The 23,705-nt window shown below is 49.4% G+C and overlaps 2 protein-coding genes across 3 annotated transcripts; one reads left to right on the forward strand and one right to left on the reverse strand.

The window, feature by feature from the left end:
• SKA3 (spindle and kinetochore associated complex subunit 3) lies at positions 763-19,015 on the reverse strand. 2 transcript variants are annotated; one of them, XM_021065445.1, is made up of 9 exons: positions 18,724-19,015; positions 15,704-15,765; positions 15,448-15,613; positions 13,293-13,671; positions 12,262-12,347; positions 8,554-8,639; positions 6,427-6,633; positions 4,514-4,652; positions 763-4,375 (listed from the first exon to the last, which is right to left on the reverse strand). In XM_021065445.1, the coding sequence occupies exons 1-8, from the start codon at positions 18,836-18,838 to the stop codon at positions 4,518-4,520; spliced, it is 1,236 nt and encodes a 411-aa protein (XP_020921104.1). In that variant the 5' UTR covers positions 18,839-19,015; the 3' UTR covers positions 763-4,375; positions 4,514-4,517. The 2 variants fall into 2 exon arrangements, with proteins under 2 accessions (XP_020921104.1, XP_020921103.1); XM_021065444.1 differs by having other exon boundaries at positions 15,704-15,768; positions 18,724-18,871.
• MRPL57 (mitochondrial ribosomal protein L57) lies at positions 18,729-19,712 on the forward strand. The gene is made up of 2 exons (XM_021065451.1): positions 18,729-19,020; positions 19,129-19,712. Exon 2 carries the CDS (start codon positions 19,134-19,136, stop codon positions 19,440-19,442), a length of 309 nt encoding a protein of 102 aa, XP_020921110.1. The 5' UTR covers positions 18,729-19,020; positions 19,129-19,133; the 3' UTR covers positions 19,443-19,712.

Consider the following 23,705-nt stretch of genomic DNA (forward strand, 5'->3'; position numbering starts at 1 on the left):
GCCAAGCCTACACCAGAGCCACAGCAACATGGGATCCAAGCTGCGTCTGCAACCTACACCACAGCTCATGGCAACGCTGGATCCTTAACCCACTGAGCAAGGCCAGGGATCGAACCCGCAACCCCATGGTTCTTAGTCGGATTCGTTAACCACTGAGCCACGAAGGGAACTCCGTCTTTTCGCTTTATGATGTTCAAACTTAATGTTTGGGAAACTGAGCGACTTAGAATTCGAGTGCTCAGCTGTGCTGAGCAGCTCTGCCCTGCCTGCTCTCCCTGCGCTGTCGCCACTGACGAGCAGTGACTGAGCTTCCAGGGGGTTCAGCAGCAGCTCCTACACGGGCTGTGAACCTAAGTAGCGAACCGCAGAGGAGCTGAGACCTGTTTCCTCATGGTTTCTTTTGTCCTCAATACACTGCGAGCCGGCTTCCGCCAGCTCTGCTGGTGCCGCCCCCGTGAAGTGTCTTCTGCAGGATGACCCGTTTCAGTTTTTCTACAAACCCAAACAACCGTCTCTCAAGGAAATGGAGTGGTCATGGTTTCCGGTTGGAGTGTCAGGGCAGCCAGCTGAGGGCTCTGTTCTGCTGTGAACTGTATCAGAGGCTGTTCTTGCGAATTGCTGTGTTTCTTGGAGTTTTAAGGGAACAAGCATGCAAAATTTAGTCTATCCTATGAAGACAAGTCATTGATCCCCTACCCCGTAATCCATAGGAGGAATAAACTAAACCTGGGATAACTTTAATAAGCAAAATTTGTCAGCCTGGGAATGCTGTGCAGAATTTATTATATGAAAGTGTGGTAATTACACGCCTACCTCAGGTATTGTTGGGAGGAGCCAATGAGAGGCGCCCAGAGAAGGGCCTGCTGGATGGCAGTGGCCACTAAAGAGCTTTTTAAAACCAAAGAAAAAAGGCGTCGGTAGCCCCTCATGTGTCTGGAGCTGCCAGAATTTCCTACCCTACCTGGGCCAGCAGGTCATCCCAGCTCTAACCAACTCTGAGAACAGTTCACACCCAGGATGAAGCGAAGGCAGTTTCAATTGTGAATGAGGTGAACCACCCGAGACAATTTCAAAATCTGCTTCAGTTCTAGAGAATTACTGGAAACTCAGCATTTGTGGTACTTCTGACTACTTGACCTCCGCCCACACATCCAGGGAATAAACACCTGGATGCAGTCCTCCCGTGGACCAGAGACTGGGCCTGGGGGGCAGTCAACCCCCCGCCCCAGCTGCCTCCTCAGAAAGCCCTGGTCTGGTAGCAGAAGCTGTGGACACGGATGCTTGAAAGGCATCAGAGGACACGGCAGGGCTCAGGATCAGGCAGCACTCAGCGGGAGTCTGGCTGGAGCTGAGGCGAAAGCGGACTGTCGGAGGCAGTCAGGGGAGTCGTGGGGGGTGGCAGGGAGTGGAGGGAGGGACCACACCCCCAGAGGCCGCAGCCGGGTCTGGGGCGGGAAACGACACGGAAAGAGGCCATCCTGAAAGCTTCCGTCTCCCCATCGGAAGAGTTGGAGTGATTCTCTACCAACGACTGGGTGAGTTACTTTAAGGATTAAATGGGTTAATCAACACACTTAGAACCACGCCTAGCATAAGGGGCCCCCGCAGGGTCTGAGGCTATCACTAGGCCCTTCGGTGAGCATTTTAAGTCGGCAGGTCCCAGTGGAATAATGAACAGAGCAAGCCAACGAGATCCTGCCCTCACTGAGCTTATGGTCTAGCGGGGCGGGAAATACCAAGCGTACACTCGAATACTCTGTCACACGTTCTGACAAGTGCTACAAAGGATGAGAAGAGGCTGCTGAGTGAGAAAACCGGTAAAACCTTTGTTTTCCCTTTTAGGGCTGCACCTGCGGCCTATGGAAGTTCCCAGGCTGGGGGTCGAGTTGGAGCTGCAGCTGCCACCTTGGGGTCCAAGTCACATCTGTGACCCACACCACCGCTCACGGCAACACCGGGTCCTTAACCCACTGAGCGAGGTCAGGGACGGGACCCGTGTCCTCATGGATGCTAGTTGGGCTCATTACTGCTGAGCCACAATGGGAACTCCAGTAAAATCTTAGACAGAGTGAGCCCGGCCTTTTAAGAGTCTCACGTAACAAGTATCTGAGTCTCTCACCTGAAACGTTGGGTGCCAGCTGGTTGGCCTCAGGCTGGGCCGGATCGCTGTCCCCCAGCGCTCACCTGTCCCACTGGAGCTCCGCCCTCAGGCAGCTCCCCCCCGCAGGCTCCTGGTGGTGTCTCCACGCGTCCACAAAAGCGTGCTGCTCTGCCCAGTCGGTCCCCAAGGCCCAGAGCTGGCTGGGAGCTGGGCTGCGGGTCCTTCCGGGGAAGACGGACTGTGGTTTTCCGTGAAGGGGCAGGAGTGGTGGGCGCGGAGTCAGCTGGGCAGGGAGCAGCTCCGGGGAAGGGAAGGGCAGCTGCGGCTGGGGCCCGAGGGAAGGTCCAGGACTCTGGGGCTGGGGGCCGGGTGCATCTTAGGAGCCGTGAGAGATGCGCTGCACAGCCTCCGACAGCCTGAGGTGCTGCGAGGAACAGAGTCGGATCGCAGGAGGGGAGCAGTGCGTAGGGTCAGGAAAGACGGCAGACACGGGCAGGCCCTCGGCACTGCTGCAGGTAAGTTCGTTTTCCGTCTTTTGAGAGCCTTCCTCTCACCCCTGCTGCTGCTGCTGCTGCTGCTGCTGCACGTCCCCTCCTCCCTGCCGGCTCCGTCTCGGTCCGTGGCCTCTGCTTCCTTGGCAGCCCCCTCGGGTCCGCTCCCCGCCCGGCCGAGCACGAGCCCATCAGCGCTGCCGGGAAGACGCATCTGCAGGTTGGGTTCTGAGTCTGTGGCCTTGCGTTCGCAGCCTCGTGATGGGATCCGTCACTCTCTCTTTGAAACGTCTTCTTCCTGCTCCACTGGCTCTTCCTCATCTCCTCTGCTCTTCTGCCTCTTTCCTGCTTCCAGTATTAGAACTCCAGGACTGGGTCCTTGGCACACTTGGCGCACGCTCCCTCCCACCCAAGGGCCCCTGGACTCGCGTCCCTGGAGCTGTGGTAAAGCAGACAAAAGGCTGATGTAAACTTGGGAGTCACCACCATACACAGGGCTGGCCAGAGCTCATTTACCTTGAAGAACAAAGCTCAGTATCCTGAATGTTACACTGTATTTAGCAAAACTTAATGACAACACAGTCGTTCCTAGAAGAAACAAGGTGTCTTGTTTTAGGGATAATTTCTGACAAAATGAAGAGACACATGGTGATGGGTCTTCACATTGAACGTTCAAGGCACAACCATAAAAGGATATCTTCATGTCCCCTTCCCCAGAGCTGCGCCTCCAAGGCCCCTTGTCACACCTGTCCACTGTTCCTTCTCCATCCCCCGCCCCATTTCTCGCTGCTGCGCAGCACATGGAGCTCATGGAGCAGGAATCAGATCTGAGCTGCCGTGGCGACCAAAGCCACATCCTTAACCCACTGCGCCAGGCTGGGGATCGAACCCGCGTCCCAGCGCTCCTGAGACACTGCAGATTCCGTTGTGCCACTGTGGGAGCTCCTCAGATTTTTAACTGGGCGCCACAGCATCTTAGGTCCTTCTTTCCCCACTGGCTGTTCACAAACTGACTCAGATACAAGGAGTCCACAGCTGCACTTAGGTGGGAAGGGTCTTCGGCTCCCTGCCCAGGGCCCTCTGAAGCTACGGGACAGTTCTAGAGGCACCGCCGACAGCCCAGGAAGGGCACCTGGCCGGGAGGCGTCCTCATGACCTCCAGGGTGGGGGGCAGGGGCGCGCTTGGGCTCCGCTGGGCCGCCAAGCTGGAGAGGGGACTTGGTGAGGTCTCAGCCGGGGCTGCCAAGAGTGGATTTGAAGGCAAAACGATCACAAGTCAAAAAACCTGTCCTGACAGCAGGCGAGTCCATAACCGCACCTGAGACACCTCCTCTGGCATCACTACCCAGGCCTGTAAACAATACTGAAATAAAAGGTGTAAAAAGCTCTGGGCCAGTCAGGAGACAGGAGAGCAGACCGAGGACGAAGCCCGGCTCCAGCCACACCATCCCTTCCCAAGGGGACAGCCACTGGCCTTATCTGAGTAGCAAACAGTAACATGTAAATTTCGGAAATGGTTACTCCTGCTTCCTAATACTACTGAAGCCACTTTGTCCCATCAAGCAGAGTAAATCTGAAATCATCTTTCGAAAGGGGTGAGCTGAACGACACGTCAGTGAGACAGAGGTTGGACTGCATTGGCCTTAAGAGAAAGCATTTTGTGACATCAGGGTCCACGCTCGTCTTGAACACGGGAGGGACGGGGGGAGGCGCTGGGGGCTGTGACGAACGCAGAGTCCCGCCTGTTCAGTTTCTACAGTGGAAGGATGGATCCACTGCAAGTCTGTACAAAGATACAAACAGAAAGTAGCAACTAAGTATAATTAAAGGCCATCAACAAAACAAATGACCCAACACAGGAGCCATCACCACATGGGCCAGTGTGGGAGTGACAGGCAGGGAGTGTGCTCTGGCCACTCACGCTCTCACTCTCGGCGGTTTTCTTTGTTGCCAGCGTCTCGGGTGTTCTGCCCTTCACGTCGGGGAAGGAACACTTTGCCAGGTGGCACCGGTTTCACTGCTGTCGGAGTGGCGAGGTTTGAGTTGTACTTTGACAGAATCTAAAAAAGCAAACTCCTTTTTATTAAGTCATATGAACAACAGAATATACATTTGGAAGTTGTTATGAAACACTGAAGAAAAGCCAAGGAAAACTGGAAGATATGGGTTATTTGAAACAGAATTTTTAATAGCACAGACACATGTTTACCAGCACAAAAAAGACAGAGATATTAGAAGTGTAGCTTGCAGAAGTGTGATTTCTGGGGAGTTCCTGTCGTGGCTCAGTGGTTAACGAATCCGACTAGGAGCCATGAGGTTTTGGGTTCAATCCCTGGCCTTGCTCAGTGGGTTCAGGATCTGGCATTGCCGTGAGCTGTGGTGTAGGTTGCAGACGCGCCTTGGATCTGGCGTGGCTGTGGCTGTGGTGTAGACCGGTGGCTGTAGCTCTGATTCCACCCCTAGCCCGGGAACTTCCATATGCTGCAGGAGTGGCCCTAGAAAAGGCAAAAAGACACCCCCCCAAAAAAAGCAAATCAAGTCTTTACAAAGATGCTGGGGAAATATGTATAAGAAAGCGGTGAAATAAAGGCTCAAAAGAAAGACCATCAGCTATAAAGAGTATGAAAGGAATCTGAAACATCAGCCATGATTTTTCCATAAAGAAGTGAAACATTACATACAAGCCTTCCCTCCTCTAACACGGAAATGAGAAGAGAAGGATCACTGTGGCCTCCGGACACGCTGCGTAAAGGCTGCAGAGCCCAGACGCACCTCCTCCCTCCGTCTGTCGCGATGCCAGGGCAGCAGCCAAGGTGGGAAGGAGGATGACAAACAGTTAAGTGGGACCTGAGGGCGAGTCCACTGCAACGGCACCCAGGCTGGGACGGCCCCTGGAACGGTCAGGAAGAATCCCACATGCCCACGCGACGGACTGCCCGACGCGAACCTGCATTACGGGGCTGCTCAGAGCCAGGCTGGTGGTTACTTAGAAGAGTTGGGTAGTGGTTATGAATCAGCAGCGGACTATAGAGAAGTTACACCGTACTAAGGAATCAGATATTCTAGGGAGTTCCCACTGGGGTGCAGTGGGTTAAGGATCTTAATGCAGCGGCTCTGGTAGCTGCAGAGGTGCAGGTGTGAGTCCCAGCTCCAGAGCGTGGGTTAAGGATCCGGGATTTGGCATTGCTGCAGCTGTGGCACAGGTTGCAGCTACGGCTCAGATTTGATCCCTGGCCCGAGAACTTACATATGCCTCAGGTGTAGCCAAAAAAAAGATTCAGATATTCTAATGTATTTAAACAAGTGTTTCTCAAACTGAGGTCCAAGACGTCTCACCTTTAAGAAACACTGATACCAGGAATTTGCGAGAGTTCAGCTCTGGAGAGACGTTGGGTCAGTGACACTCTTCTTTTTTTGGCCTTGTCCGTGGCACACCGACGGTCCCAGGCCATGGGTCAAACTGCTGCAGCGACACCACCGGATCCTTAACCCGCTGCCCCACAGGCCACCTCCTGAATGGCGGTCCTGACTTTGCCAGAAGCACCCCTGGAAACCGCAGTCAATGCGGGGATCACAGTCCAACAGTGAATAAAAAATATTTTAAGAACACATTTTAGAACATGACGTGAAGACAGAAAACGCCTCACGAGGGCACCAAAGTGTGATGACATCACCGGCTTGTCCTCAGCTCTGAAGAGCCTCAGCCAGGTGGTCCTCACAGCCCGGAATTTAGCTTCTGATCCAAACCAGCACATGAGTCCGATGATAAATACTATATCCTCGATCAGTTTCAGGTCTTTTTTCAGGAACACAAACAGCAGCTGGAAGACTCACCTGGCGAATATCTTCTGGAATTGCAGTTACTTCTGGAGGCGTCGGTGTTCTGAGCAGATTCTCATAAGCGGAGATAGTAGGAGAAGAGGGGTCTGCAAAATTCTCAAAGCTCTCTTCTGAGTGTGCAGCTAACGACGCACGCTCTTTCATTTCCAAATCGCGACATGATGAACGGTTTGCTTTTGATGAGGGATAATTTGCAGATACCTGTCGAATAGAAACAAAGCATTCAATTATTATGGTGTAAAGTAATCTAGTAAATTAAAGTCAGTAAATTTTTTTTCCTTTTTTTTTTTTTTTTTTTTTTTAAATAGCCACATTCATGGCATAAGGTAGTTCCCAGGCTAGGGGTTGAACTGGAGCCGCATCTGCCGGTCTACACCACAGCCAAGACTGGGTCTGAGTGCCTCTGCAACCTACACTGGAGCTGTGCCAAGGTTGGATCTTTAACCCACTGAGGCCAGGGATCGAACCTGCATCCTCTTGGATACTATTCGGGTTCCTAACCCGCTGAGCCACAATGGGAAGAACTCCTCCTTGGTCAACTGTTAGTTCTGGGGGGTCTCTAAGGCTGCCAAATGACCCCCTCTTCCCTGACCGAGTCCTGAGGAAAATCAAGAACACAAAGAAATGGCACCTGGATGGCACACTGCCACCCTCATTACCTAAGGCTGAGCTCGGGCTTAATGTGAAATCTAAACGGACTTGTTGACTGAAGCCCAGATTTAGACGGACCCATCACCCAGACGCAGGCACCTACCAGAAAAGGGTCAGAGCAAGGCTGTGCTCTGCCCCAACGCCTGCCTGGGAGACGGCCGCTCACTCCCACTGCCCTGGCCCGTCTCCCTCGCAGCGGGATGGGTGACAAGGGCGTGCCTCCCACAGGCACGGAACAGAGACCGTGGATTACTGAAGTCCCAGGTGCCACTTACATTTTTTTGGATTAAAGTATATTTGACTTACAGGGGTGTGCCAATTCCTGCTGCACAGCAAAGTAACTCTGTTTCACACACACACACACTTAATATTCTTCTCCGTCGTGCTCGGTCCCGGAGACGGGCTCTAGTTCCCTGCGCTGCACAGCAGGACGCACCGCACTGCTTATGCATTCAGATGGAATAGTTTGCATAGACTGACCCCAAACTCCCCGTCCATCCCGGTCCCTCCACCACCCGAATTTCATGATACATGAATCAAATTTTAAAAACTGAACGTTTCTCAGACGCACTAGCCACAGTTTTCGGTGCTCGGCAGTGAGCGGGCCACCGTGCTGCACAGCAGGTGACAGAACGTTTCTGTCACTGTTGGCGTTTCTACCGGACGGCCGGAGCTGCCAGACTGGTTGCCGTAAGTTTTCTTAACAACTTTAAAAAGGGACGCAATTTTGATTACCTAGTAAAACACCCATAGATAACAACATTTTGGTGTGTTTCTAGCCATTCTTTTCCCCTAAAATATGTGTATGTGGGTACATAGCCATATATTATCATTTCCACATTAAGTATTTTTTGAAAACATTCTTTCTCCATGTTCTTATCCGTTTATCAAAACCTGCTCATCACAGACACCAGACCTTGTGATTTACCGTAATGTTTTAGTTCTCCTTTAGCTGTAAGCACGTTCTGCTATTCCTTCCCTTCTAACTGTCTTCTTAGAAGTCTTGGTCCCAGTGTGCCTTAGAATACGGTCTGCTTAAAAGCTATGAAAGACACATGACGTTCTTGATACATGCTGCTAACAACCCTCTGGGGATAGCATAAGTCCACTCCCAAAGGCTGCAGCACTCTGCGTTTTGTACTTAAAAAAAAATTTACCCACAGCACATGGACGTTCCCAGGCGAGGGGTGGAATCAGAGTTGAAGCTGCTGGCCTACACCACAGCCACAGCCACAGGGATCCGAGCCTCATCTGCGACCTACACCACAGCTCCTGGCAACGCCGGATCCGTAACCCAGTGAGCAAGGCCAGGGATCCAGCCTGTGACCTCATGGATGCTAATCAAATGTGTTCCCACCCAGCCAGGATGGGAACTCCCAAGTCTCTGTTTGTTAAATGAACTCAATCTGGAAAGAGTGTATGTGATTCGGTGGGAAAAAGATTAGTGCCTCCAACTTGACGGAAGTTTACCAAAGCTGTGCTGTGGTTTGTAGAAGGGATTTTCAGACCAGGAGTGCAGAACGTAGGTGCCAAGGGGGAGTGTGTACAGTCAGCATCTAGAAGACACAGACAGCGGTGAAAATAAACATCTGAAAAAAGGGTGAAATAGAGCTTCTAACTTTTATGTTATGATCTGTCCATATAATCTGTATACTTTATTTTGTTAATAATTTAAAGTATAATTACAACGTGTGACTGAATGGACAGGACGAAACAAAACTGTCTTATTCATGATCTAATTATCATCGTGCTCACAGAAGTTCAGCAAGGTTGCAAGTGCAACACAAAAAAATGAATAGTTCTAGTATAAGATCGATAAACTATAAGAAGCATTTGAAAACTAGTATTATTCACAAGAGCAACAAAGATGATACCTGTATATGAACCTAATAAAACCTGCGTAAGACTGATGAGAAGATCAAATTTCTGAAGAGAAAAATGAAGAGGGTGGGGAAGGTCCCTGTCTAACATCTGAGGACTTTTATGCTCGAAAATGATCAAACCGGCCAAATTTTATTAAGTCTAAAAATAAAACTCAAGTGCTGGAAGAGATGGAGCAAGAGGAAGTCCAACACTGCTGTGAGAACACAATCAGAATAGCCACTCCATGGTGGCAGTTTTGAATTTTCTAGAATAAGTGAAGATGTGCATCCAATTTGACCTCGAGATTTTACTCCAGGATACGAGAAACACGTCTGTACGAGGAGAGTTTGCTTTTTATTTATCGTTTCTTTTTTTAGGGCTGCACCTGTGGCATATGGAGGTTCCCAGGCAAGGGGTCGAATCCAGCCTAGCCCACAGCCCCAGCAGCGCCAGATCTGAGTCTGTCGGCAACCCACACCACAGCTCACGGCAACGCCGGATCCCTAACCCACTGAGCAAGACCAGAGATCAAACCTGCAACCTCATGGTTCCTAGTCGGATTCGCTAACCACTGTGCCACGATGGGAACTCCAATTTTTTTTTTTTTAATGAGGGACAATTTAACTAGAATATGGCTTGTAATAGTTTTTTTAAAAAAAGGAAGATAAGAATTTATCCCTTAATAAGCAAGTGAATAAAATATGGCTTATTCATACAATGGAATAGTACTTAACAATGAAAATGGAAGAAATGAATCTACATGGATTAATACAGAAAACATACTGTTGAGTGGAAAAAAAAGTGGCAAAAAGACTATGAATCCGATTTTCCATTTATGTGAAATTTTAAAACACAACTACAATTTATTTATTTATTTTGGCTGCCCAGAGGCATGTGGAGTTCCTGGGGCCAGGGATCAGACGGGAGTCACAGTGGTGACCCATGCCACAGCTGTGGCAGTGCTGGCTCCCTAGCCCACTGTGCAGGCCAGGGATCAAACCTGTGTCCCAGTGCTCCAGACACTGCCCATACAGTTGTGCCGCAGCGGGAGCGCCTACGCTTTAGAATAATTGTTACTTTTCGTGGAGAGGGAAGGAGAACAATGGAGAGGGGCTGGGGCTTTCGCTTCATGTATAACTTTAATTAAAAAGGATAAAGATTTGAAGCAAATGGCACAAGAGGTCAACATGCACTTAACCTGGCGCTCCCAAGCACACACCGAAGCACCTGGGTCCCGACAAGCTCAGCCATGAGCCCAGGCACAGGCCCTGCTGTGTGAGGGCAGAGCCGGGAGGAGCCGAGAGGTCTGTGGACCAGGGACCAGAAAAGGCCAGCCCACCAGCACTAGCTCCAGGGGGACAGGATGACAGCACGCTGCTCACAGCAGCGACAGACGCCAGAGCAGGAGGAACACTCTTTTTTTTTTTTTTTTTTTGTCTTTTTGTCTTTTGTCTGCTGTTGTTGTTGCTATTTCTTGGGCCACTCCCGCGGCATATGGAGATTCCCAGGCTAGGGGTTGAATCGGAGCTGTAGCCACCAGCCTACGCCAGAGCCACAGCAACGCGGGATCCGAGCCGCGTCTGCAACCTACACCACAGCTCGCGGTAACGCTGGATCGTTAACCCACTGAGCAAGGGCAGGGACCGACCGAACCCGCAACCTCATGGTTCCTAGTCGGATTCGTTAACCACTGCGCCACGACGGGAACTCCGGAACGCTCTCTTTAAACTGGCGAGAAGACCAAGCTGTCAGTGCACTGGTCTGTATTGCAGCTAAGTTGTCAGCAAGAATGAGCAACAGGGGTTCCTGTCCTGCCTCAGTGGAAACGAACCTGACTAGCATCCGTAAGGACACAGGCTCGATCCCTGGCCTCGCTCACTGGGTTAAGGATCTGGTGCTGCAGTTAACTGTGGTGTAGGTCGCAGATGCGGCTCAGATCCCACGCTGCTGTGGCTGTGGCTGTGGCATAGGCCAGCAGCTACAGCTCTAATTCAACCCCAGCCTGGGAACTTCCATATACCGAGAGTGAGGCCCTGAAAAAAAAGACAAAACAAAACAAAAAACAAAAAACAAAAAACCAAAAACGAAAAAAAAGGAATGAGCAACAAAAAACGGAAAACCAAATCCAGAAGGAATGAATGGGCCATATAGGAAGCAATGATCAACACATGACTAAATTTTAATAAGGAGAGACTATAAATTTATACTAATGATGCTTCTGAGGCATAAATAGGGTCAAACTGAAATACAACAGAAACGCTCTCGAGAAGCATCCACTCCGTGCGCTGCCGGCGGCACACACTGAAGGATCTCCTAAGCCACCCCTTGGAAAGTCCATCCCTCCAGAAGGCATCCCCACAGTCCCCTTGACCCTTCTCTGCGAAGTTTATCGTCCTTTGGGAAGTGACTTGTGCGTATGGTGTGAGGCAATGGCTCCGTCTTTCTCTTTTAACAATCCTCTATTCAATACAATCACGCAATTATAAAATGAGCTCTAAGCTCACCATGAGTCAGCTCTACTGTAAAAATCTGTTCATGTCAGAGGGACTTGCTAATAACGTCACTGAAATTCGCATAACAATAATTTTTCTGAAAATATACCCAAAACTTTAGAAAGCCTGATAGACAAGATTGACTGACTGCAGAGAAGGGTTTATTGCAGGGGGCCAGACAAGAACAGGTAGCTCGGCTCAAAAAACCCCCCAAACTCGAGACAAGTTACTTCAAAAAAATTTGCCAATAAAGTTGGTATAGATCAGGCAATTATAAACGATTATTCAAAGAAATCATAAAACTCTTGAGATTTTTATTTTTATATTTGCATGGAGACCAATGTTCTCATGTTTGCTGGGATAAATATAAAAATACTACATGAAAATAATTTTAAGTTCTTGTAAAAAACCCCAAATCTGAAATGGTAGCTGTTATATTCTGGGTGTGGCTTAATGTAAGGAAGACAACGGAGACTGCTGTCAACCCACAGGCTGAAGCTGAATTATAACAAAAACAGGTACCGGTGGCTCTAAATCGAAAGACCGATGAATGAATAAATACGTTTTAAGTTAGAATGTAAAAAGCAAGCAAACTGACAAGTATGGAATATAATCAGGCAGAGTCTGGACAACATACAGAGATTTATATTTCCCTCCCACGACAGCATGCTGGACCTGAGTGAAGCGGTCCTTCCTATAATGCAGCGTCATGAACCGAGGAGACGCAAACGGCTCCTAGAAGGTCTGAGGGACAGAATCTTTCTTGGTCTAAAGACAGCCTGGAAAGAGGACTGCCGAAAAGGAGCTTGGTTTTCACACTTACCATTTTGCTCCGGTGGCTGGGTTATGAGGCCAGGGTCGGTGAAGAAGTGATCGTGGGTCACTGGCTTTGTTTCTTTGGCCTCCTCACTGGTGAGATTCATGGGGGAAGATGAGGTTAAAAAGTTAGCATTAAAACTCTGGAAAAAAAATCTTGCCATATATCATCAAGTCTGGATAAACATGGCTTCATTTTTATTTTTTAAAAATTATTATTATTATTATTATTTGTCTTTTCCAGAGCTGCTCCCATGGCATATGGAGGTTCCCAGGCTAAGGTTCTAATCACAGCTGCAGCCACCGGCCTCCACCACGGCCACAGCAACGCTGGATCCGAGCCGCGTCTGCGACCTCCACCACAGCTCACGGCAACGCCGGATCGATCCTTCACCCACTGAGCAAGGCCAGGGATCGAACCCAAGTTCCCGTCATGGCTCGGTGGTTAACGAATCCGACTAGGAACCAGGAGGTTGCGGGTTCGATCCCTGGCCTCGCTCGGGGGGTTAAGGATCCGGCGTTGCCGTGAGCTGTGGTGGAGGCTGCAGATGTGGCTCAGATCCCGTGTTGCTGTGGCTGTTGTGTAGGCGGCAGCTGCAGCTCTGATTAGACCCCAAGCCTGGGAACCTCCATGTGCCACGGGAGCGGCCCTAGAAAAGGCAAAAAGACCAAAAAAAAAAAAAAAAAAACAAAAACCGCCAAAGAAATCTGTGATCTACCTCGATCCTCTTCCTTCCCAACTTGCCACCACAAGGGTTTAGTAATTTTACTCTTTTGTATCCCTCTTCTCTAAGCCACAAAACACCATCTGTTTTTACTCTCATCATTCCTTTGATGTCCTCGAACCCGAGGACACGGACAGCTCCCTGGTGGAACTGGTGACTTCTGATGCAACCGCTGATTCGGAAGCTTGAAACAGGAAGGGCCCGAAAAACGCTGAAGGAAAGCTGTCTGAACATGCTTCTTCTGGGGAAAAATCACTCAGTACACATGATTTCAAACGTTAGCTAAAATGCGTATCTTAAGAAAGCGGCTTACCTGTTACTCTTCACATGTTTACGCGCCACTGTGTAGTCTTCATTTAGACACATGGTGTATTCAGAGACGCCGAAGTGCTCTAACTTAGGAGTGACACACTCGAAATCATCCATCTTAAGCGCACATCGTGGGCTTTGTACTAGCGCCTGTTTCGAAAACGGACTTAAAGTGTCGGGCTCTTCCTGAGCGTTGTTTGCGGACCGTGGAGGGTTTGGCAGAGCTGGAGAGATCATGTACCGCTCAAGGCCAAAGTCAGAAAGCTGTGGGCTACGTGGAGACGGCGCAGAGACAGAAGGGCCTGGAACCGCAGCTGCAGGCCGCTCAGGATCCTCCTGTTCCGTGGCCTCTGGTTTAGCGTCCGTGGCTCCTGGCTCATCCGCTGGGGGAATGATCAAGGGCATGTCCGGTCACACAGCAGACGCGCACATCTCACACCCCGAGTCACATGAGGTGGCTCCGTCTGAGGCGCCCCAGTCAGTCCCGATTCTCTCATTTCTTTCTTTTTTTTTTTTTTGGTCTTTCTGCCTTGTCTAGGGCTGCACTCGCAACATATGGAGGTTCCCAGGCTAGGGGTCTACTCAGAGCTGAAGCCGCCAGCCTGCACCACAGCTCACGGCAACGCTGGATCCTTAACCCCCCGAGCAAGGCCAGGGATCACACCCACAACCTCATGGTTCCTAGTGGGACTCATTAACCACCGGGCCACGACGGGAACTCTGTCTCATTTTCTAAGGTTTTCCTTCTTTTGGTCTCTCTTTTTTCTTATAGGGCCACACCTGCGGCATATGGATGTTCCTGGGCTGGACAGAGGTTGAACCAGAGCTGTGGGTATGGCTTACACCACAGCTTAAAGCAATGCTAGATCCTTAAACCACTGAGCGAGGCCAGGCACTGAACCCGCAACCTCACGGAAACTACATCAGGTCCTTAGCCTGCTGAGCCACAATGGGAACTCCTCTAAAATTTTATTTCAATTGTTCCTTTAATAAATTTCTGATGGGTACTGCTTGCCTACCCATATCTTGTTTTGATGGTTTATTAGAGAAGTGAAGTAAACTAAAATGTTAAGAAACGGTGAAAAAACAGTCAATATCCACAAATAAAAGTACGATTTTCTTAATTTCTCAGTTAATATGATTTGCCTCTTTCTTAATATACTACGGAATTCTCTTATCACCTAATGACACTGATTACAGTGTGGAATTGACGACAATCTAGATTTAACACAAAGCTTAATAACATCATTTTAGATTTCTAACTTACAGCTGCCTAAGGTAAATAGGAGAGACTGTTATGCAAATAAAAACTTTTACCCTGAGTCAGTCTGGAACACCTGTATCAAAAGCCTACTTGAGAGAAAGAACAGGAGAAATGGGTGAGACGAGGAGTTTCTCAACATTGAACAGGCTGATCGGCCTCCAGACCCATAGGCTGTTTTTTTTTTTTTTTTTTTTTTTTGTCTTTTTGCCATTTCCAGAGCCGCTCCTGCAGCATATGGAGGTTCCCAGGCTAGGGGTCGAATTGGAGCTGTAGCCACTAGCCTGCGCCAGAGCCACAGCAACTCAGGATCCGAGCCGCGTCTGCAACCTACACCACAGCTCACAGCAACGCTGGATCCTTAACCCATGGAGCAAGGGCAGGGATCGAACCCGCAACCCCGCAACCTCCTGGTTCCTAGTCGGATTCGTTAACCACTGAGCCACCACGGGAACTCCTTGACTCCAAATTCTAAACCGTATCTTAGCCTTCATCAGAATTTTAGAACTAAAAAGGACTATCAGTTTATATAGCCCGAAACCTCTCATTCTACAGAAGAAATTGAGAATGAGAAAAGTGAAATAGCATGCCTTCAGGTTGGCCTCTCAACTAGTTATTGGCAGAGCGGACCAAAAACCAGTTACCCTAAAGTCTCATAGACGTAGCTTCTACCCTTCTCTCATCTAGCATTTTGCTACTGAAAGCAAAGACTGTACATGGCCCCACCGAGCAGCACCGCACCCGGTACACAGCGATTGCTGAATAAGCAATGATACAAGGACAGTCACACAACAGCAGAGCCGGAGCTGGAAACCATGGCCAAGCTACAGCAGTCCAGCCACGCTGCCTCCTCCCGGTAATACCGAAACAATTACGACAGAATGCAGGTTATGCATACCTGAATTGCTCTTGGCCCGTGGAGTATATCCATACTTCCGGAAAACCTCTCTTATTTTCATGATATCCACTGAATTTTTTTTCATCAGTACTTTTGTTGCCTTTATGAAACCAATGCTGTCTTGACTTCCCAAACGTGCTTTTTCAAGAAGAGTGCTGACATCATCCTTTTATGAGGAAAGAAAGCACATTTGAATCTACCTCTGACTAAGTATTTACCACATAAAGATGATAAATTAATACTGCAGCAGTGATACCTTTAGGGTCTGGACTTCGGAATGAAGAGCATGTAAAACTCGCAGTGGGTAATCTTCAAAGTCTTCCGCAGGAACGGTGCAGGGAAAAAGTATAATAAAGGAGAAAAAAAAATAGAAAATGTAATTTAGCATACTTTCTTAGAAGTACAAAATTTTTGTAGACACTTATTTATATCCTGTCATTGGCAAAGAAATGGTAAGGCCTTTCTTTAAGTTTTTTTTATTAAACTATAACATGCACATAGAGAAGCAAAGAGTTGGATAAACTTTCAGAGTGAACACACCTGGCACTCAGCACTCCGCTGGGGGAGGAAGGGAGGGAGGGAGTGGAGAGAGGAGAGGAGGGAGTGTTTTCCTTTATGGTAAATGCTTGCAGTTCCTATTCCTGGCATGGAAAAGGCACTCTTTACACACTGCGCCAGCACCTTCCTTACTAATCAGTTGGTCACATATACCATGTAAAAGCAGTTTTTTTGATAAAAGGATTTCTCTAATAAAAGAAGTTTTTTTTTTTTTTTTAATTCCCTAAAACATGCCTCCTTTCAAGATCTTATTAAAAGCTGACCTGTCTTCATGGGGCAAATGTAAATCGACACCACAATGACATATTACTTCACACCCACTGGAATGACTATAATCTGAAAGACAAACAAGGAGTCCCTGTCGTGGCTCAGCAGAAATGAATCGGAGTAGCATCCATGAGGACGAGCGTTTGACCCCTGGCCTCGCTCCGTGGGTTAAGGATCCTGCGTTGCTGTGGCTGTGGTGTAGGCCGGTAGCTACAAATCCTATTCCACCCTAACTGGGAACCTCCATATGCCACGGGTATGCCCCTTAAAAAAAAAAAAAAAAAAAAAAAAAAAGGCAAACAATAACAAATGTTGATAAAGAGGTGGAGAAATTCCAACTCTCACTCATTGCTGGTGCAAATGTACAATGGTGCATCCACAGTGGTGGTTTTGGTGGTTTCTCAAAAAGTTAAACACAGGTTTACCATACGACCCAGCAATTGCACTTCTAAGAGTATACCAAAGAGAATCAAAAATATTATGTTCACACCAAACCTTACACATGAATGTTTACAGCAGCATTATCCACAACAGCCAACGTAGAAACAACTCAAAATGTTCAACTGATGACTAGATAAACAAACTGTGGTAAAACCATACAATGAAATATTATTCAGTAATAACATGTAATGAAATACCGAAACATGCTTCTAGGACATGAATAAACCCTGCAGCGTTACTCTAAAAGAAGTCAGTCTTGAAAGACTATAAGCTGTACAATTTCTTTTCTACCAAATGTCCAGAATAGGCAAATCTATGCAGAGAGAAAGTAAATCAGTGGTTGCATAACGCAGTGTGGCAGGTGGGCAGGATTTTGGGGGCGTGCCTGTTAACAGAGGTTGCTTCTGGGGAGGAGTGAAAATTTAAACTTATTGTGATGGTGGCTGCAAAACTGTGAACTGAATTGTATCCTTTCATGGGGACTTTTGTGAGATTCACCACTGTGATCATAAAGAGTGATTGGGGGGGTCCTTTGTATTTTTAGGGCTGCACTGGGAGCATATGGAGGGTCCCAGGCTAGGGGTCTAATCAGAGCTGTAGCTGCCCGCCTACGCCAGAGCCACAGCAACACAGATCTTTTCCCACATAGATTATCTCAGAATACTGGGTAGAGTTCCCTGAGCTATAGAGCAGGTCTCTGTTGGCCAATCATTCCAAATACCTCAGTGTGCATCTGCCAGTCCCAAACCCCCAACCCACCTGTCCCCTTTGGTAATCCTAAGTTCGTTTTCAAAGCCTATTAGACATATATTTTCTTTAAGTCACAGTGTAAATATTTTTAAATGGCTGGAAAAGTCTTCATAATTAAAGTAAAAGGAGTCTATATTTACAGGATGCAATATTTTAAGGCAATGATGACACAAAATAATCTCAAAATGTGAACTACACTTTTTTTTTTTTTTTTTTTTTGTCTTTTTGCTATTTCTTGGGCCGCTCCCGCGGCCTGTGGAGGTTCCCAGGCTAGGGGTCGAATTGCAGCTGTAGCCACCAGCCTACGCCAGAGCCGCAGCAACTCAGGATCCGAGCCGCGTCTGCGACCTACACCACGCCGGATCCTTAACCCACTGAGCAAGGGCAGGGACCGAACCCACAACCTCCTGGTTCCTAGTCGGGTTCGTTAACCACTGCGCCACGACGGGAACTCCAAAATGTGAACTACTCTCGCAACAACTTTTTAAAAAGTCTCTAATACAGAGAGTTCCCGTCATGGCGTAGTGGTTAACGACGCCAACTAGGAACCATGAGGTTGCGGGTTCGATCCCTGCCCTTGCTCACTGGGTTGGCGATCCAGCGTTGCCGTGAGCTGGGGTGTAGGTCGCGGACGCGGCTCGGATCCCGCGTTGCTGTGGCTCTGGCGTAGGCCGGGGGCTACAGCTCCGATTGGACCCCTAACCTGGGAACCTCCATATGCCGCGGGAGCGGCCCAAAAAATGGCAAAAAGACAAAAAAAAAAAAAAAGTCTCTAATACAACGTTAGTGGTGGAAAATTTTGCTTTACTCATATTTTAAAAAGCCGTATGGAGTACTAGTGTTCGGGTTGGCAATAAGATTTGTTGGGAAAAATACTGACATTCACAGCAGCTGTGGACCATTTGGACGAGACAACAATGCTGAAGAGCCGCTGCAAGAGAAACATTTCGTCCTCTCCTCTGTTTCTGTGGATAAGCACACACCCTAAGTGACTTGAGAGCGAACAACGTGTAAATGAGCATGGGCAGCATCAGCCCAACCTGCTTGCTCAATTCCGACTTTGGTTCCTAAGCGCCATTGCTTTTTTCGTCTCCACAAAACACAGCGCCGCGTTCCGGGCGGGGCAGAGGCTGCGCAAGCGCGCTGGACTGCCTCGCGGATAACCGAGGGGAGGACGCGGCCGCTCCCGCGCCGCCGCCGCAGCCTCCGCCGCAGAGCGCTCTTCCGAGTCAACAGGGTTCCTCCCGCAGCCTCACTCACCGCTGTCCTCTCCGTCCAGCGCTCGCTGCAGCCGGGCCGTCTCGCCGTCCAGGGTGACGGCCAGAGACCGCAGCTTTCCGCAGAAGCCTCGGATCAGGTCCACGGACGTCCCCATCGCTCGGCCTTAGCGCCCGCGCCCGTTTGAATCCCAGCTTCCGAAGCGCCACTGGCTCCGCGAGTCGCGCGAGGTTCCTCTCGCGAGAGCTGAGGATTCGCGCGAGGAAGCGGGCGGCGCGCTTCCGGCTTCCGGCGTCGTGCCGGCCCCTGTGCGGAGGGCGTCTCCGAGGCGCGCGGCTGGTGAGTGGGGAGCGCGGTCGCGCTCGGACTGGGGCTCTGGGCGGCGGCGGGGCGCCCCTCTTCCCTTGGCGGCGCGCCGCCAGCTCCCCGCTTCCGTTCCCTCCGCAGGCACCATGTTCCTGACCGCGCTCCTGCGCCGTAACCGCATCCCCGGCCGGCAGTGGATCGGGAAGCACCGGCGGCCGCGGCCCGTCTCCGCTCAGGCGAAGCAGAACATGATCCGCCGCCTGGAGACCGAGGCGGAGAACCAGTACTGGCTGAGCCGGCCCTTCCTCACGGCCGAGCAGGAGCGCGGCCACGCCGCGGTGCGCAGGGCGGCCGCCTTCCAGGCCCTCAAGGCGGCGCAGGCGGCGCGCTTCCCCGCGCACCGGCGGCTGGAGGAGCAGCTCGGCCACCTGCTCGTGACCCGGAAGTGGTCGTGACGCCAGGCCGGCCGGCGGCGAGTCCCGCTGCGGCGCGGAGCCCCCGCCCGTCGGCGCCCCTGCCCCGCGGGGACGCGGAAGGGCGCCTTTGCAGTCAAACCTACTCCTAAGAGCGGCCTTTTCTTCTGAGATGCGCTGGTCAAAGCGGACGTTAAAATGAAAAGGTGTTTAAAAAGAAGAGTTGGGATACAGTTAATCAGTTCTCCAGTTGAAGATGTTCCCGTCTTTCAGCCAGCCTTCTTCTGAATGTAATAAAAATAGTCAAAGAGTTCCCGTTGTGGCTCAGTTGGTTAAGAACCTAACTAGCTCCATGAGGATTCGGGTTCAGCCCCTAGCCTCACTCACTACGTTATGGATCCCGTGTTGCTGCAACCTGCGGTGGCGGTGGCTGTGGTGTAGACTGGCAGCCGTGGCTCTGATTTGACCCCTAGCCTGAGAACTTCATATGCTGTGGGTGTGGATCTAAGAAGAAGAAAAAAAAAATTCAAAGGACCTAGAATTGCCAAAACAATTGTAAATTTCAAGAGTTATGCTAAAGTATCACATGAGTGGTGTTGCCATAAAAATAGGTGTATCAGTGGAATACACTGGAGAGTTTTTAAACAGACCCACCCACACACATAGTACACTATGTTAATTTTCAACAACGAAAAATTTTCAACAGAAACATAGGTAACTCAGTGGAGAAAGTATCTTTTTCAACACATGGTGCTGGAACAAATGAGTATTCATATGCAAAAATTTTAACTGATCTACATCTCACGTCATATACCAAAATTAGCTCAAAACATCATGGACTAAATATAAAACCTAAAACTTACAAAACTTCTCATGGAAAACCATGACCTTGGTTTAGGCAAAGATTACTTAAGTATGTACCAAGATCATAATCATAAAACCAAAATTTGACAAATTAGACTTCATCAAATTGGAAGAACTTCAGTTAAAAGAATGAACAAATACTAGAAGGACTCATATCCAAAATGTATAAATTACTCTTAAAATTCAGTAATAAGGTAACAGCGGAATTGTTAAAAATAGATAAAATATTTGAACAGACTTCATTAAAATAAGTGGATTGCCAAAAAGAAAATAAAAATAATAACACCATTTGTCATAGGGAAATGCAAAACCACCTTAAGATACCACTAAACACCCATTAAAATGTCTAGAAGACTGTTGGAGTTCCCACCGTGGGGCAGCGGAAATGAATGTGATTAGGAACCATGAGGTTGTGGGTTTGATCCCCGGCCTGGCCTGGCTCAGTGGGTTAAGGACTGGGTGATGCCATGAGCTGTGGTGTGGGTTGAAGACGGGGTTAGGATCTGCTGTGGCGTAGGCTGTGGCTGTGGCGTAGGCCAGCAGCTGCAGCTCCGATTTGACCCCTAGCCTGGGAACCTTCATATGCTGTGGGTGGGGCCCTAAAAAGCTGGGAAAAAAAAGACTTCTTGGCAGCTCAGTGGTTAAGATCCATCACTGTCACTGCTGTGGCTTAGGTCGCAGCTGTGCTATGGGTTTGCTCCTTGCCCTGGAATTTCTGCATGCCACAGGTGCAGCCAAAGATCCTTAAGTAAATAACGGGGGGGGGGGGGGGAGACCAACACCACCAAGAGTTATCAAGGGAATAGGGCACCAGGAGCCATCTTTTGTCTTTAGCTGCATCCACAGCTTGTAGAAGTTCCGAGGCCAGGGACTGAACGCCCGCCACAGTTGAAACCTATGCCACAGTTGTGGCAATGCCAGATTCTTAACTGGCTATGCCACCTGGGACCTTCCAGAGCACTGGGAACGCTCACACGCCCCTGGTGGGAATGTAAAATGGTGCAACCACTTTGAAATTCCTTAGAGATACAGACACAGAGTTCCCGTCATGGCGCAGCAGAAACAAGTCTGACTAGGAACCACGAGGTTTCGGGTTTGGTCCCTGGCCTCGCTCAGTGGGTTGAGGATCCGGCATTGCCCTGAGCTGTGGTGTAGGTCGCAGATGCAGCTCAGGTCTGGCATTGCTGTGGCTGTGGTGTAGGCTGGCGGGTACAGCTCTGATTTGACCCCTAGCCTGGGAACCTCCATATGCCGTGGTTGTGGCCCTAAAAAGACAAAAGACGAAAAAAGAAGAAAAAAAAAAAAAAAGACAGACACAATTATCACATGATTCAGCCATTATATTCGTGGATATTTAACTATGGCAGACGAAACTGTTGATGATAAAGACTGGTACCCAAATGTTCACATCAGCTCTATTGTGTAATAGCGAAAAACCAGAAACAAGGAACTTTCAACTTCTGAATGGATAAACATGTTTCTTTCCTTTAGTCGCACAGATACTTAATTTTTTTTTTTTTGGATTGCACCTGTGGCATGCACAAGTTTCTAGGCCAGGGACTGAATGTGAGCCAGACTGAAATGAGACTGAAAGAAAGGCCAGATCCTTTTAACCCACTGCTGGGCTGGGGATTGAACACAAGACTCAGCAGCCACTCGAGCCGCTGCAATTGGATTCTTTTTTTTTTTTTTTTTTGTCTTTTTAGGGCTGAACCCTTGGCATGAGGAAGGTTCCAGGCTAGGGGTCTAATTGGAGCTGCAGCTGCTGGCCTACACCACAGCCACAGCAACTTGGGCTCTGAGCCATGTCTGCGACCTACACCGCAGCTCATAGCAACACTGGATCCTTAATCCACTGAGTAAGGCCAGGGATCGAACCCAAGTGCTTATGGATACTAGTTGAGTTTACTGCTGAGCCACTACGAGAATTCCTGCAGTTGGATTCTTTTTTTTTTTTTTTTTGTCTTTTGTTGTTGTTGTTGCTATTTCTTGGGCCGCTCCCGCGGCATATGGAGGTTCCCAGGCTAGGGGTTGAATCAGAGCTGTAGCCACCGGCCTACGCCAGAGCCACAGCAACGCAGGATCTGAGCCGCATCTGCGACCTACACCACAGCTCACGGCAACACCGGATCGTTAACCCACTGAGCAAGGGCAGGGATCGAACCCGCAACCTCAGGGTTCCTAGTCGGATTCGTTAACCACTGCGCCACGACGGGAACTCCTGCAGTTGGATTCTTAACCCACTTCGCCAGAGTGGGAATTCCAGATACCTCACTGCTCAAACTTCCTGTCACCAGATGTGTGTGTGGTTTTCCCACACCAAATACTGTGACAACAGGTGGCTGTCCTACAGTTCAACTCAGTTCTAACACTGGGAGTTCCTGCTGCGGCTCAGCGGACCAAGAACCTGGATAATATTCATGAGAACGTAGGTTTGATTCTGGCCTCACTCTGTGGGTTAAAGATCCGGTGTTGCCGTGAGCTGTGGTGTAGGTCACGGACACAGCTCAGATGCTGCATTGCTGTGGCTGTGGTGTAGGCCAGCGCTGTAGCTCCGATTGGACCCCCAGCCTGGGAACTTCCATATGCCGCAGGTACAACTGTAAAAAGAAAAAAAAATTCAAGCACTGTTTCCCTGGAGTGTCCGACAGGACAGGTCGAGGGCTCACACCCACCAGACTGCCTCCACTCTGAAGAGATGCTAGTTGCAAGGTGGGGTCCCCATCGTACCACCTTTGTTCCACTCTGGCTACAAATCAGGAAGTTCCCAGGACCCTCTCCTTGGGGTTACTTTGCCAGAACAGCTCACAGAACTCTGGGAAACACGCTGCACAGGCCTGTGAAAGGCTGTCGTGCAGGATGCAGAGACACAGAGCATGAGGTTTAGGGGGTCCTGGGCACAGGAGTTTCTGTCCCGGGGGGGGGTGTTGAGGTATGTCACCCCCCAATGTGTGGGTGTCTGCCAATCTGGAAGCTCCCTTTCCTTTGGGGTTTTATGGAGGCTGCCTCATGAGGCCTGGTCGGTCGTTAGCTCCATCTCCAAGCCCTCTCTCCTCTCTGGAGAAGGAGGGGCAGGGAACGGAAAAATTCCAAGCTTCGAATCGAGGTCTTCCTGGTGTCCTGCCCCCATCCAGGAGCCCATCTTGAGTCTTCTCAATAGAAAGAAAATGCTCTCATCACTTCGGAATTTACCAGGTTTTAGAGCTGAGCCAGGAACCGTGTCAAAGACAAGTATCAGAACAAGAGCTGCCCCTGGTGTTTCTGTCACCGAGGCAGTGACAGGCATGTTAGGAATGAGGGGCAGAAACCAATACACCTTGTATGTGTACAAACTCCTGAGAGGGACTGCAGGACTGAGGACATGTACACAGAAACTTGAAACATCTTGCCTAATTTTTGGTGAATCTCATCCTGTTCCATCTCCATTATTTCCCGTGTACT

The sequence above is a fragment of the Sus scrofa genome, chromosome 11, assembly GCF_000003025.6.
Source record: "Sus scrofa isolate TJ Tabasco breed Duroc chromosome 11, Sscrofa11.1, whole genome shotgun sequence".
Taxonomy (NCBI): Eukaryota; Metazoa; Chordata; class Mammalia; order Artiodactyla; family Suidae; genus Sus; species Sus scrofa.

Bases quoted from the DNA above. Each gene is read 5' to 3' on its own strand.
- SKA3 (XM_021065444.1), bottom strand. From the start codon at position 18,838: ATGGGGACGTCCGTGGACCTGATCCGAGGCTTCTGCGGAAAGCTGCGG. The intron at 15,614-15,703 runs GTATCACTGCTG...TCCTCATAAAAG, and splicing joins CCGAAGTCCAGACCCTAAAG to GATGATGTCAGCACTCTTCT. The intron at 12,348-13,292 runs GTAAGCCGCTTT...GAATCTCACCAG, and splicing joins AAACATGTGAAGAGTAACAG to TGAGGAGGCCAAAGAAACAA.
- MRPL57 (XM_021065451.1), top strand. From the start codon at position 19,134: ATGTTCCTGACCGCGCTCCTGCGCCGTAACCGCATCCCCGGCCGGCAG.